Source organism: Dioscorea cayenensis, chromosome 1 (genome assembly GCF_009730915.1).
Source record: "Dioscorea cayenensis subsp. rotundata cultivar TDr96_F1 chromosome 1, TDr96_F1_v2_PseudoChromosome.rev07_lg8_w22 25.fasta, whole genome shotgun sequence".
Classification (NCBI taxonomy): Eukaryota; Viridiplantae; Streptophyta; class Magnoliopsida; order Dioscoreales; family Dioscoreaceae; genus Dioscorea; species Dioscorea cayenensis.
The window spans coordinates 2,123,340-2,138,862 of NC_052471.1; the positions used below are offsets into that span (position 1 = coordinate 2,123,340).

At 33.1% G+C, this 15,523-nt stretch overlaps 3 protein-coding genes across 4 annotated transcripts; 1 reads left to right on the top strand and 2 right to left on the bottom strand.

Moving 5' to 3' along the window:
* Positions 1–1,179: 1,179 nt before the first annotated feature.
* LOC120267844 (dehydration-responsive element-binding protein 1D-like) lies at positions 1,180–2,295 on the bottom strand. Its single transcript, XM_039275552.1, has one exon. The coding sequence runs from the start codon at positions 2,095–2,097 to the stop codon at positions 1,471–1,473; it is 627 nt and encodes a 208-aa protein (XP_039131486.1). The 5' UTR covers positions 2,098–2,295; the 3' UTR covers positions 1,180–1,470.
* Positions 2,296–5,790: 3,495 nt separating this feature from the next.
* On the bottom strand, positions 5,791–6,592 carry LOC120267939 (ethylene-responsive transcription factor ERF025-like). The gene has a single exon (XM_039275652.1). The coding sequence runs from the start codon at positions 6,524–6,526 to the stop codon at positions 6,056–6,058; it is 471 nt and encodes a 156-aa protein (XP_039131586.1). The 5' UTR covers positions 6,527–6,592; the 3' UTR covers positions 5,791–6,055.
* Positions 6,593–9,384: 2,792 nt separating this feature from the next.
* Positions 9,385–14,999, top strand: LOC120267686 (ribosomal RNA small subunit methyltransferase, chloroplastic). Of its 2 annotated transcripts, none has more exons than XM_039275461.1 (11): positions 9,385–9,612; positions 9,704–9,853; positions 10,061–10,117; positions 10,443–10,541; positions 11,225–11,320; positions 12,130–12,214; positions 12,868–12,920; positions 13,212–13,295; positions 14,075–14,185; positions 14,275–14,433; positions 14,772–14,996. In XM_039275461.1, the coding sequence occupies exons 2-10, from the start codon at positions 9,710–9,712 to the stop codon at positions 14,338–14,340; spliced, it is 795 nt and encodes a 264-aa protein (XP_039131395.1). In that variant the 5' UTR covers positions 9,385–9,612; positions 9,704–9,709; the 3' UTR covers positions 14,341–14,433; positions 14,772–14,996. The 2 variants fall into 2 exon arrangements, with proteins under 2 accessions (XP_039131395.1, XP_039131327.1); XM_039275393.1 differs by having other exon boundaries at positions 9,486–9,612; positions 14,769–14,999.
* The last annotated feature ends 524 nt before the right edge of the window (positions 15,000–15,523 follow it).

Sequence of the window (15,523 nt, forward strand, 5' to 3'; positions counted from 1 at the left end):
GATAGAGCGTGTGTGTGCGCGTGCGCCATCAGGCCATTTCCAATGGAGTACCCATATCCAAAGTTGACCCTAAATTTGGGATCTGCCCTAGAATAACCTCGAATTTAGAGTCTCATATAAATATTATTTTTTAAATAATAATAATAATCATTATTATAATTAAAATTATAAAATTAATAATTCATTAATATAATTATAAACAGTCATTATATACCTATAATATTAATTTATGTGTAATTAAAATGATTAATTAAATTAATTTATGATAAATTTATGAAACTGGAACTATTAAAAATTAAAATGGTGTTTCTGGTTTGAGGGAGTAAGCTTAATATTACGTGTTTCGGAAAATTTTGTAATATATAAATTATATTTTCATGTAATTAATTGTTATTAAAAGTTAAGAATGAAAAATAAAATTGATTTATGAATTATACCTATATATGCTCATTTTTGGTTTGTAAATATATATCAATATTTATCTAATTAATAAAATATTTAGAACATATTGATCCTTTCATTCTTTTATGCTATATACTTGATGATGCAACAATTTACTTAATCAATTAATAATTGTAACTTGAAATTTAGTTCATGTGCCACAAAAATACTAAAGCAATGTCTTCGAGAAATGCTAATCAATTTATCCAAGTGGTTCGTGGAGATAAGCCAACATATTGTATAATTTTGGTTTTTTTTAGATATTTAAACATCAAAAAAATATGATTTAATTATGAATTAAATAACACGGACACTATATTATATAAATCTATAATAAACTTCAAACCAACTTAAATTTTAGTATTTTTCAAGTATTACTGTTCCCAAATTACACAATTGTATCTCCCCTTAACTTTTTTTTTTTAATAATTTCTTCATAACATTATTAGTAGGCATTCTCCGTAACTTTATATTGGAGTTTTAAAAATTTTGTGAGAAGTTTTGATGCAATATTATATATAAAAAAAATTATATAATTAAACAACTTCTATTATTGAAATTATTGTATACTTTAGATTTTAAAAATCTTATGGACATTTATTGTATAAATAATTAAATGTAATTAATATTTTTTAATTATTAATATTACAAGTAATATAAATAAAAATTTAAATATTATAAAAATTTTAAATTGTTTATTGAAATAATGACAGAAATACATTCCGACCATATTATACATTTACTTTAAGAGAGTTGATCACACGGAACCGGTTCCATAATAGTTACTATAGAACCGAGATGCGGCTCAATCTCATTCGTTGGATTGCCTCGATTTAATAACTTTGGATCTTTTAAGATAATTACCAATATATTCCTAAATTATATAATAAAAATAATAAAATTTATAAACCCATAACTAAGATTGACCCACCGGTTCGTGTGATCATCTCTCCTTAATAATATGTATATATTATTATTATCATTTTTAAACCATTCACTCCCAAAATTGGTTCCTGCGCCACGTCAGCTTCAAAAGTTATAATTCCACAATGACACGTAAGCACTGAAATCCACGTCATCCAATCCAGTCAGCAACGGTGGGTCCAGTAGCAACCCTTGCGCCAAGTTCTCGTAGTAATAATAATCCTCTCCAAATATCCCCTCACAATCCAACCATTCCAAATCTAACACCCCTTTTTCTCTCACCTCCATCATCGCCGCCACGCCGGTCTCACCGCCGACGCCTCTCCGATAACCAGTGCCCTCGCCGGATCCAAACCTCTCCGCCGCCATCGCCGCCGCGGCACGGATCGCTCTCGGCGAAGCCGATTCAGGGACCGGCAACCGCCACGCCGAATCAGCGAAGTTAAGGCAAGCCGATCGGCCACGAAGCGCGATCGCGGCGACATCGTGAGCTCTGGCCGCCATCTCCGCCGTCGCGTAGGTACCAAGCCAGATTCTCGACTTCTTCTTCGGTTCCCTCACCTCACACACCCACCTTCCCTCACCTCTCCCTCTACGGCGCACGCCTTTGTAGATCGGGTGGCGGGTTTCCCGGAACTTGGTTCTCCCGGCGCGGCGCTTCGGCGGGGTGGAGAAGATGGTGGCGTAGTTGCAATCGGAGTCACTGCTGTCAATCGAGGTATGTGATTCCATTCCTTGATTTGATAGCTTTTGATTCCTTGCCCTCCAAGTGTTTGTTAGAATTCCGCAATGGATTTATACAAGTAGAGTGCGTCGGTGTATTGGGACGGAGCGCACGGGGTTGACGTTTTGACTTGTGGATTCGGAGCCGTTTTGGTAACTCAAAACTAGCGAGCAACGTGAGCGCTTGCGTGAGCTGTTTTGTCACGACGGTCGTAAGCGTATGAATAAAAAGAACTTTGTGTTTGCACTATTTTTTTATTTTCTTCTTCATCACATGTTATGGGTTTTAATTGTTTAACTATATTTTGAAAAGGAGGCGAACCATATTTTTTTTATATATAGAAATTAAACAATTTACTGTTTAGATAGAATTGGCGTGTGCCAATGTTTTTGTTATGTTATCTTTTTGTTTAGTTTTTTTTTTAAAATTTAACAATATAGACCAGTGATAATCACGGTTTAGTGTAGTGGTTAATCACATGAGTAATGGACGGGGGTGCAACATAAGATAGAATCCCTGTATTGTAGGATTATAATAGGTCTATGCTATCCATCCACTGTTTTTGGGTCCATGTATTGTTTATAAGTTGGCCCGATAAGTCTTTCGCAGGAGGAGCTATCTTTTCTTTTTCTTATAGAGTGCCAGATGATTTATTAACTTGATATTGTTTTGTAAATCTTATGGGTGTACATGTAATGGATTTTCATTAACTTTCATTAGATTATGTAGTACTTGACTGAGTTAATAAATCCTTAGGGTTTAATAAACAATGGTATATTTCTATACCCATCTGTTTTTTAACAAATTTTTAAGTGGATATATTTGTCACCTTTGTAGACAAGGGACATATTCTAACATTTAGTTCAAAAAGAGAAATAAAATATCAACTCAAAGCGGTATTTGTTTAATTGGTTGGATTTTTGTGTTAGTCAATTAATTTTTTTAAAAAAATACAAAAATAAATAGAAAAACTTATATTATAAAACTATTTTTTTTCAGTCAAGTGGTTTGGATCTGATAGCTTTAATGTGATTTTACATACAAACCATTGACGTGGTCATCAATGTCAGGAGTTTGAAACAAAAGCTTTGACAACGCATTAATAGTAAATATATATTTTTTAATTTTTTTAATTACAAAATGTATTTATTCTATTTAGGTTGTACCGAACGGGCATTTGTATTTCCGTTGTAGTAAATTAAGACTTAGAGAATTACATCCGGATAAAGTATATATTTTCAAGTGCCACATACATTTGGTTGCAATATCTACATATAAATTTAATTAAGTAGTAAAACAGTTATTATATTTTCAAAAATTATTGTAATATAATATAATGTATAGTTTTTAGCAATAAAATAATTTTAAATTTATGATCTCTTGGTTTATTTGCACTGGGTCATTTGTATAAGGGGTTAGGGTTTTTATTGAGAAGATGGATTATTCAAATTTTAGTGAGTATACAGATATGATGAAGTATTAATCTTATATACATATATTCTTCTTGACTAACATAATTTGTTTATATTTAATAAAAAAATATAATAAAATAATCTCAAATAGTGTTAAATTGTTTAATAGAAAAGTTGAGATCTCACTGATTTAGATCCATATGAAACTCTTTATAAGAGCGTTGGAAGCATCCAGAGACATTGTATCCTTTGTGGATCAATATATGATTTCAAAAAGAAGAAGAGAAAAAACAAGGTCGCTAGAATAACTAGATAGTTATGTCAAGAATCAGCAACATTATAGAATTTGTAAACTTCAATTACTAAATTTATTTATTAAGAAATATAAACAAACAAAGTTGAATGGGCGGAATTCCAACTTGGCATTTAGCCGGTGAATTTTCCACTTTTGGATTGCGAAAATGATTACTAAAATCTTATCACCCCAGACACATGTATTGTCCATAAATAAAGTGCTATATTTTTTTCTAATATATATTTAAAATATCATAGATATTTTAATTTTTTTGTGGCATAGTAAAAAGGTTGAAAGTCTTAGGACATTAAGCTCACTCTGAAAAATATGATGTGAAAACTACAAGTGTTGCTAATTCAAGTTTTATTGAACACAATGGTAGGAATCTAGTTTTCGATATGAGTTTGGACTTATTATTTAAACCCGCATCACCATATGAGGACTGAATGATCAATTCCTGGATTTATGCAATTTTTACGTACTATTGGATATTTGTTTATTGATGCACATGATCTAATTCATTTTTATAGTACTATTCATGCATTTTCTTTATTTATATGTGATGATCATTGTATTGTCATATGTTTTTTTCTCCTTTTCTTTTCATATTTTCATGCATGTTTTGACTTTGATTTTGTCAAAGATAGTGACATTGCACCATTTGGGTTATGCAACATGTTTGTTGCTATTTTATGTCAGTAAATGACAAAGCAGTGACTACTTTATGGCTGAAATAGACAATTTCTCATTTTCATCTTAGTAAGCAAGAAAGATCCTTAAGACAGATTTTTATAAAAACACACAAAAAAAAGATGCCCTCATCCAAGTTGCCAAAAACAAATCAAATTTGCTCTCTAAATATCTCAACCATTTAATTTTTCTCTGACTTCTATATTTAGAAAAGAATTATAAATGTAACTATCTAACAAGGCTAACAAAAGAAACAATTTTAGAAAATGAAAAATTAAATATAGATATTTTTTATATAAAGGTGTTAGATTCATGGTTTTTGGTTATATAGATTTTGACATATGATAATCACAGCAAAGCTCATGTTTATTATATATTTACATTTTGATGATGTAGTGTTTAAAAATATTAAATATTTTTAATTTTTTAAATTTTTAAATTTGATCTTGTATTACAATTTTTTCATAGTTAAAATTTAAATTCTAAAATCCTTTCTATAAAATACAAAACCTAAAACCTAAATTTCTAAATCTGTTCAAATCAAACCGGAAATTATTCCAATGACTCTCTATATTGATAATTATTTTATTTTATTTTTTTTAATAATATGAATAAATTTACACGTGATTTTTATCATTATATTTTAATCATTAGCTGGGTATTAGACTTTCGTTTTGTGGGAGTCAAGTATTTTAATTGTTCAGTAATGTCGTAGTGACATAATTAGTTGATTTTATTAATTAGTGATGACAAAATCTTACCTCACAAAGCATGCTGGTCTTAATTGGAAACTTAAAATCTAAAAGAAATGGCGCCAATGCTTCAACTTGTCAATAACGTGTGAAGGCAGACATAAGAGTTCAACAACATAACAGAAGGAAGCTTTATGTGACTCTACCTTTTCAAGTAACTGATGAGCTAAAGGATTTATCCATCTGAATTATTTAACTCCCAATATCAACCTTATAACCCAATAAATTCAACTCGTCACCTAATTATAAATTTTTATAATAAAAATGATAAGTGTTTTTAGTCAAAGAATAAACTGATATGAAGATACATTAGTTATAATAATTTATATGTATAGAAATATAGTAGTTACGATGACTTGCAAACCTTTTATAGAATTAAATGAGAAGGTGTTTATCACAGGTCTTTCATAGGTAATCATTGCAAGTTAAAGGGCTTGAACTTAAAAACCCTTTAATCTCAAAGCATGGTGGATTCTTTGGGACTATTCCCGGTTTCGATCACTTAATACCCTTCATATACAGATATATATACACATTTAAATTTTTTTAACATAATCAAGGGGGGACTTAAACACCCAATTTATTTATTCATTTTCATAATAGATTAAAGCTTACTTAATGAACACTTATTAGCAGGTACACACATGACATGGTTCTCACACACCATACTCCACATCAAAGCACAAGCTCATACACACAAAGGTAGTGTAGTAGCTATTTTTAAAAACCAGCTATTTTCCCTCCCTTTGTTCATCTCTCAGGGAAAAGTCAAAGTCAAATCCAAATTCATATTCAAAGTCAACCATTTGACTTTTCTCTAAGGATAACTCCACAATCCTCCTCCCTCTCCATCCTCCGGCCCCTCCTCCGGCGCCGGCGGCGAGCTCATTCTCGGTGGTGTCATCAACATCCCCTGAGCCATATTCTCAATCAACTTCGGCATCTCAAACATCTCCTCCTCATCCACAAACTCCGGCACCGATCTCACCTCACTACTTTCCCCTAACTGTCTTGGCCTCGTCGACTCTGCGGCGGCAGCTGCCGCCGCACGGATGTCAGCCGGTGCTTTCGAAGCCGGTGGCGAGTAAGCCGAGACACAACCCGGAAAATTCAACACTGCCTCATTGCCTCGCAAAGCCAATGCGGCGACATCATAAGCCACCGCCGCCATCTCCGCCGTCGGATATGTCCCAAGCCAAATCCTGCTAGCTTTCCCCGGCTCTCGAATCTCTGAAACCCATTTCCCGGACCTACTCCGGACTCCCCGGTAACTCCGGCCATCGCTCATTTCACACGTGCGGAGCTATGGTTTGGGTGACACACGTGTGTGGTTTGAGTTCCAGAGGTGAAGGGTTTGAGGGGTTTAAGGAGGGGTTTCAAAGCGTGGGGTTTGCGCGGGAAGGGAGTGTCCGTTGGGCCAGGTGACAGTTGGAGCTTGGCGGGAAAAATGAGCACGCGGTTTAACGAGCTTGTTAACCGCCATTGCCAGGTTGGTTACAGCTTGGTCAAATAATTGGAATCAGTTGGTGAAATTCAAGTTTGGTTTTCATAGACAGTTGATGGGGATTTGTAGTGATTTTTGTGTTTCTTGACTGATTCTTTGAGTGGTAGGTTTTTGAAAGGGATTTTTAGGGTTTTTTGTCTGTGTTTTTGTGTACCTGTTTTTGAGACTGAAAATTATTTGAATGTGTCATTTTCAGGGTTTGTTTTCATCTTTTAATTTGATAGAAATATATATTTTTTTAATATAGATTTTTTTTTTTAAAACAGATATGTTAGTTGGGATCAGTAAAAACTTTTTTTTAGTTGAGAAACTGACCCTACTTTTAAAGGTCATTAATGATTTTAGGTGTATATAATTTTTCTTCTTTATGTTTTATAGATACACATGAGATGACTGTGGTCCTTGCCCATGTTTTTCTTGTCCCACCCCTTAAAAACCAAAGAGATTTCTATTTTTGGAGTTATCCTAAACATCTTATGTTTTAAAAAGAGTTATTATTTATTTTTTTTATTTTCCTTTAAGTATATTTTTAAAATTACTAATTTGCTTTTATTTGCATCTATCTTCCAATATCTCTGGTCAGCTTCATCTCTTTTGCACCGACAAACTCAGCCCCAGCAATGGCTGGTTGATTCTGGAAGTGCGAGTCACATGTATTGGGTTGGGAGATCTTCTGACCCTAAAAAATTCTTTGGGAATGTTTTTTTTTGTCAATATAAATAGTTAGGCCGCTGAAAAAAATAAGGACGTGCACAAACCTTAACAGAGTAAGTGGAGACAAGGCTCACACACACATGGGTGCTGAGATCACCTGCACACAAACACTATTCATATTCCCAGAAATTTATCATCATCCATGATTCGAACTCTCATCACTTGTGAAAGGTTCTAATGGGGACTCAGCTACCAATAGACTACTTAGTCGTTAGTAACTCTTTGAGAACACTATGAGCTTACCTTAAGGGGCCGTTTGGTTTGTGGTAATGAGATTACCAACTTTCTTGGTAATGCTCTCATGTTGGTAATGTGGTATTACCATCTAGATTATCACTGGTGCAATACCAAACGTGGTAATATTTTCATATTACCACGTAACATATGATAATCTTTCTACATTATTTACCATGTAACATATGATAATCTTTCTACATTACCGCGAATCAAACGGCCCCTAAGTTCAACTAATTTGATAAACCATGCATGTGGTTCACTGTGGTTGAGTTGAGCTTACCCTACTAATAGGAGCTCTCCTAAGGTCAGACCCTGTAGGGTGAGTATTCTTTGGCCTCAATTGATTTTCCTAAAGTGACGACAAGCTTGTCGAATCAGGGGTGTGCTTTGGCCCAACTATGATGACCTCCTTGAGCTAGTTTTGTGCTTGGACAATCCAAGTGAAACTCTGTGGTTGGCTGAGCTAATCCTAGCCACTAAAAGTCAAGGCAAGTGGTTATGTGGCCTAGCCTAACTCATCTTACCTAGCCACATATCATGTGTATGATATGTTGAGGTAAGATTAGGTATAATTTGGACATGTTAGCCCAAGGAGAAAAATAACAAAATAAAAAATAATTATTGTGAATAAGGAAAAATAGTTTCACACAACTAAAGATATTTAATTGAGTAGCTGAAAAGTCTTAAGAACCTAACAATCATTTGTAAACTCTTCAAAAAAACCTCCAGCTGTTTTTTTTTTGGCAAATGTGATAAGTAGTCAAGCAAACAAACCATGTTGACACTGGGCTGAACGATGAGTTATTTATTGTTGACTTTTAAATGGGCCAAGGCCCAACCCATCTTCTTACAAGCCCAAGTTAAAGTGTCTACATGTAACTCACCCATTTTCGTCCACCATAAAACAAAATATCTCTCCTTGTGTGTGTATTTATTTGTATTTGAAACCCTTCATCTCCCATTCAAACTATTATTATTATTATTATTTTATTTTTTTATAATTTTTTATTATGGGTATCTCTGACTCATCATTAGGTCTTGAAATCTAATCAATTTAATGATACAATATTGATTTTGCTACCCATAAATACCATTACTAATTTTTCTGTCAAGTAATTTTGTTATACCAAGTTAATATTATACATGGCAATCCCACAAATTACATGTTTATATTTTAATAAAATCATATTTATAATGTTCACAATTATATATAACACCATATTTATCTGGTGTTTGATTTTTTTAAAATAAAACTATATATATATTACAAATACCATTAAATAACCATTCTTTAATGGAGTGAATTATTACTTGAATAATGAATAAACAAACCCAAAGTCATATATGTGGGTTGTCAATATAATTACAGTATTATTGGAATACTGTAAACTAATGTAATATGTAATTGAATTAATAAATTCATAATGAGATTAATAGGCTGCTATAATTGATACACAATTGTATCTATTTATTTGTTGGCAATCTCTTTATAAGGTGGTTTTTATTGCTTGTGTTAGAAAATAAAAATTCTAATAAAAAAATTTGAAATTTAAAGGGTAAATTAAGAGTAAAAGAACTTGGGTTTTTATTAATTAATTTACTTCATTTTTTAATATTCAAATAAATTTTAAAATATTTATTTATTTATAAATAATTCATAGATATACCAAACAGTGTACCTTGTTCGGCATTTGTCCCGCTTCTCTCACTCATGCTCATCCTCCGGCCACCCTCTCCGCCGATCTCCGGCGCTTTCTCGGCCGCGGTTGCTTCCCAGCACGCGTCTCGCGCCCCTGCTCATCGTATCGTCTTCTTCTCCTTCGTCTTCGAAAAGCCGTAGAACTGAGGACGACTACCACTCCATCCTCAAAGCCCTTAATTCCAATGGCCGACGCGTTCCAAGGAAATCTCTCGGCCAGGTACTCGATGAAGTTCAAGAAGAGATAAATTTTGAATTTTGTTGAGGATTTTGATGTTTGATTTCTTCTTCTTTTTTCTGTTCTTCTGCAGCACTACATGTTGAATTCGAGTGTTAATGAGGAGCTGGTTAATGTGGCTGGGGTTAAGGATGGGGATTTAGTTCTTGATATTGGCCCAGGCACTGGATCTTTGACCAATGTCTTGATTAAAGCTGGAGCTAGTGTTATTGCGATCGAGAAGGTTTGGAATACTTCTTCTTCGTCTTCATGGTTTCTTGCTTTTTGAGTAAATTCTCTGTGATTTTTTTTTACTATATGATCTTATTTATATGTGTGCACTCATTGTGTCTTCTATTCAATCAAATTGATAGTATTATTCCAGTATTGGAGTAGTTTCCATTTTTATATCTTTTGTACACTTAACATTGTGCTACTGTTCTGATTTCAGGACCCGCATATGGTTGTGCTTGTCAAGGAGAGGTTTGGAAGCACAGATCAACTTATGGTAATCTTTGATGTATTATGTTAGCTTGGTTTTGGATTTCAGGTGGTTATTTATTTGCTATGATATTAATCTTTTAATGTCTAAAGTTGCAAGTGGGCACAGGACAGCTAGTTATGGTATTTGAAAATTTTCATAGATAAAGAATTATAGTGAAAAAAATTGAATGGGTGGAACTGATTTTCTTTTTGCCTTTTCATTTATCATCCTTTGAGGTTGTTTGAGTCTAGATCTTTTTATTTGAACTGCTTGAAACATTCAATTAGATTGATGCTTTTCATAGATTGTAAAATAAAGGCTGCTCTAATAATGCAACTTATGTCTGCAGGTTTTGCAGGAAGACGTTACAAAATGTCACATCCGTTCACGACTGAGTTCCTTTATAGAGAGCAAGAATTCCACAGGACATGAGTTAAAGCGTGCAAAGGTGAGATGATATATGGGTGGCAATGCTGTTGAGTGTGTATCTTCGTTGTGTTCTCTTTGAATCATATTTGTATCAAATATTGTCTTGACTGGCTTGTGCCAGTTACACTTTTACCCATTGCTATGGTGGTATTTTATTATTCTCTTATTGAACTACAATTGAAAATCTGTTTCCCTAAACCAAAGATTATATTATATATATACATATTTTATTTTTATTTTTGGGCGAACTTCAACATAACTGGAAGGCTGTTACTTTCTGTAATGACAACTAGTGAACCTGCAACTAATCATGTTTCTCCTATTTCCCATGTGTAAAACGTTTGTAGACCTGGTCAAAAGGAACAACTTTGATCGGATTAGGCTCATTTAGCTTTTGGACCTCCTGTTGGTTCTTAACAGCATCACACTGGATTTTAATCTTGTTTCTTATGAATATGAACTCCAGTTATTCAGACATCCAGCTTAATATTCTTATCTTGGTAGGCTTTGTTCACAGTTTGTGAACTTATTCCTTCCCTTTATTTTTTTTTTCATATTGTATAAATCTATTGGAAACCTTGTTATTTTTAGGACATCAAACATCGATTAAGGTGCATTATTGAATGATTTTGATCATTGCACATGCCCATGAATATAAAGATCAGCAATAACATATTTATTTTTTTGACTTTCATTGTGCAGGTTGTGGCCAATATACCCTTTAACATCAGTACTGATGTGGTTAAGCAACTTTTGCCAATGGGTGACATCATCTCCGATGTAGTTCTTTTGCTCCAGGTTAGAAGTACCGCCTTTTACCTTTCCAAATGTAATTCATTGATTATTTTCTAGTTTATCATGTGTCGTTAATTCTCCTAGTAGGTACTTTGATTTACTGTTACTAATTTTAGAAAGCATTTTTATATGCCAGAAAGTTGCAGAAAGTGATTGAGATATCCTCGTGAGCTCAAGTTGAACTTTATTTTTAACAACATCAAAAATTATATTATGATGATTTATAAATAGTGTGAAAAATTAAAAAGCAGCATGAGAGCTTATAGGAAGAAAGGACCTAAAGAATTTTAGAAAAAATATGTTGACTATGTTACATGTATTGTCGCTAATGTAGCATAAATGACCTCAGACTGGTTGTGGTAGATATTAAGCATGCCAGACAAATCAAACTTGGTCCAACAATCATTCAATGCTATTTGCAGATATCTTGTTAATTATGACTTTAGTTGTTAAAATTCTCTGCCTGAACTCCAACATAAGTGCCATCATTTAATTACTCGAATGCAAACATAAAACTTTTGAGGGCTTACAAAATCAGTCTGGATGCAGCTCTTCTGGGTACTTTCTGACTAGTCAAAAGAACTTCACAAAAATTGTTCTGTTTCTGATATGTTATCTTTAATTGCATGAATTGTCTATTTCCCATTCCTTTGACACATCAATTTTGGTTCCTTAAACTTGCTATTGAGACCAGCAATTGTTTATTGTAGAAAGATCATTTGTTTGGTTATGAGCACATTGGAAGAAATGATGGTAAAAGGTTTGGTGAATTATTATTGGTCAGTCATTCTCAGATTACTTAAACTTTCCAGGATGAGGCAGCTTTACGCTTGACAGATGTTTCCCTACGAAAAACAGAACACCGACCAGTGAACATCTTTGTGAACTTTTATTCAGGTGAGAACATCCTTTTGGCTAATAGCATGTGTTGGTTGGTTAGTGACATCTATTGGGCCTTTTTCCACATACTGTGATCTTAACCACTATCCAGTAGCTGCACATTTCGAAATTTCTGATACATAAAGTTTAAAAATGAAGGCAAACTATGGGAGTATATACACTGTATATGGCAAAAAGTTTCATTTTCTCTAATTTGTGAGAGTTGAGAGTCTTGAGACTGGATTGAGTTTGGTGAGTAAGTTACAATTAAGGCATTTATTCACCAAATGTCTGGATAAGCTCACAATGAAAACTGGTAAGCTTTTCAACAATTTATGTACCTACCTTTCTAAAAATAATAGTCCTTATGGATTTGGCTTCTTGAGATCACATGTTTCATGCACTGGTGTCATCATAAGTATTTGGAACTGTAGCGGACAAACTTTTTGGACGGCTCTGCTTCTAAGAGAAAGCTATACAATACTTTTTGTCTGTATATATGTGTATTTGGAACTGTAGAAGACATCAAACTTTTTTGACAGCTATGCTTCTAAGAGAAAGCTGTACAATATCTTTAATCTGTATGTGCATTATTTGGATGGAAATTTGTGTTTGTACTTCTGTTCTGTGCATCATTTAGAGGCTATTTTTGCTTCTTTTTTGTTTCTCAGATCCAGAATACAAGTTCAAAGTGGAGAGATCAAATTTTTTTCCACAACCAAATGTAAGCTATTTCTTCATGTTTTAGTTGTAGTGAATCCTTTTCATGATGATACCTAGATAGTGAGGAAAGGGATTTTCTTCACATATAAATCTGAGTTTCTCTCTGTAGAGATATCCTAAAGACTCTTATGCTGAAAAAGTTGATGATTTTGAGGGAAGAAAATAGATTTTTCATGCTAAAATGTGCATGGAGCACAGAACATACTGATCAAGAGTTGCTTAATATCTTCTAATGTACATTGGCCTGTTAGTAATTTTCAACTAGTCTTAACTTGCATCTTTTCCTGTGCAGGTTGATGCAGCTGTTGTTAGATTTAAACTTAAATTAATTTCAGATTATCCACCAGTAATATCCATCAAAAGCTTCTTTTCAATGGTGAGTTTGCAATTTAGATCGAGTTATTTATCATCTCAGTTAAATACTAGGATGAAAGGATAAAAAGAGGACACACTTGAAAACCTCATGGCATTTATCCTTGCCTGGATTTTAATTAGTACTATTGCTTAAGTTTTCTTCTCAAATCAAAAGGCATTCGATAAACATGAAAGTGGGTCAAGATTTCTAGTGCAAAATGTTAAGTTGTTGTTAGTGGCATATAATCATACTTAATTTTGAGGTGCCTGCAATGGTTTTGCCATTTGCACATTTTTTTAAAGAAGTTGATATCCCCCTCAAGAAGGCTTGAGGCTGGAGATTTGCCTGGAGCGGGGGCCACCCTACACCTAGAACCCAAATTTTCATTATAGCATGTATGTAAACAAACCCAACTGTGGCAATGCCTATCCAACATAGTAAATTTGACAAAGTTTATGTTAAACATCTCATACTTCCAACAATTTCTAAGGTTATATCAGCAATCATCCACTTGTATAAGGGTGCACAAGCAATCTTTGGCTGTCTTGTTTTCATTTATTTGGATATTACAACATCAACCCTGATATCTGCTTTTTATTTGATAAATTCTCATGTTACCTTGTTGGCTTTCAGGTTCGAAAATTTTCATCACATGTCCTCTTACCTTTTATAAAATCTGAAGATTTTTCCAATTTTCTTGTCTGTGTGAAGCATGGACCATAACAAGTGCAGTTAATAATCCGTTAACAAAATGCTTTATGTGCCTTACCAACACAATATCTTTCGTTTGCTGCACATAGGTAAACTCTGCCTTCAACGGAAAACGTAAAATGTTGCGAAGATCTCTTCAACATATCTGCTCGGCTCTTGAGATTGAAGCTGCTCTTATGAATGTTGGTCTTCCAACTACTGTAAGTCCTTTGTGGGCTAAATTAATTGGATTTGGCTTGCAGAACTGGTAATGCTCATCTTGTTTTATGAATCTGAGTTGTTTTTTCAGTCTAGACCAGAGGAGCTCACGCTCGATGACTTTGTGAAGCTGCATAATGAGATAGCAAAGGTTTAATCTTTCTATTCAATAACGGCCGAAAACAAAGCACTCTCATGGTATCAAGCGGTGCTGCTGAACTTAGGATCAATCATAATGAGCAAAACTCAGGTAAGAATTTATCAATCATTTATATTTGTATAAACTTATTGTTTCATTATATCTTGATAATTTCTCTGCACATCAAGCATTAGAGTTAAATGTGGTTAGAAGATTAATACTATTTTAACTTAAATATTCCATACATTTTTTAATTTTCGACAAGTATAGCCACATATTTAGAGTTCATTAGCAGTGCTATTAACTTGTGGAAAGCATATCCGAATAACCATTTAAACTTAAAGGCAAAATTATAGTAAATACTAATATAGTCCGAGTCTTGCAGATGATTAATCTATTGATTTATAGATCATATATTGTTCTTGATATTTTTTGTTTCTTTGTAGTAGTTGCAAACATTGTACATGATGAAGATCATACTTGTGCTCCGGATTGTCAAAGATGAAGGTCATTTGTTCTCTCTCTCTCTCTCAATTTTTAAAATGTAATATCTTTTGATGTACTTTGGAGGTTTGAGTTTTTAATGTAATTTCAATGTAATATTTGTATTTCTTTTCCTTTTTACAAGATAAAAGGAATGTATATCGACCGCTTTAATGTTTTTTTTTAACAATTTATTTTTGTTAACCTTAAGATGTTAGTTCATCTTTATTAAGTTATTTGTGTTTTTACTGAGGAAGAGGCACGTTTAAATTTCAACTCGCTCTTTGTAAGGATATACATTGAGATAATAATTCCACGTTTGTGTACACTTAGCACATGGCTTGTTTGTTTTATCGAAAAAAAACTTGTGATGTCTTATTGAACAACGTTAAATAGCATTTTTAATGTAAATGGGAGCTTATTTTGATGAATAAAATTTAGTTTATTATTATCATTTGCGGTGAACAATTATGTATAGATTTCTGGGGTATGATTTTGAAACTCAAAATCTACTCCAAAAAGGTTTTGAACTTCATAAATGATTGACAACGTCCAAAGTTTATAAAAGTTTATTTCAGAAAATAAAATAAAGCGAATGGATTACTTAATATAATTTTATTTTAAATAATATTATTTTAAGGGAAGGAATCCAATTTTATAATGCCTTGTGAGAGTTTCTTTTCTATAAGAAATTATAATGTTTTTGGGGGATATATAG

Bases quoted from the DNA above. Each gene is read 5' to 3' on its own strand.
- LOC120267844 (XM_039275552.1), bottom strand. From the start codon at position 2,097: ATGGAATCACATACCTCGATTGACAGCAGTGACTCCGATTGCAACTAC.
- LOC120267939 (XM_039275652.1), bottom strand. From the start codon at position 6,526: ATGAGCGATGGCCGGAGTTACCGGGGAGTCCGGAGTAGGTCCGGGAAA.
- LOC120267686 (XM_039275461.1), top strand. From the start codon at position 9,710: ATGTTGAATTCGAGTGTTAATGAGGAGCTGGTTAATGTGGCTGGGGTT. The intron at 10,542-11,224 runs GTGAGATGATAT...TTCATTGTGCAG, and splicing joins ATGAGTTAAAGCGTGCAAAG to GTTGTGGCCAATATACCCTT. The intron at 12,215-12,867 runs GTGAGAACATCC...TTTGTTTCTCAG, and splicing joins CTTTGTGAACTTTTATTCAG to ATCCAGAATACAAGTTCAAA.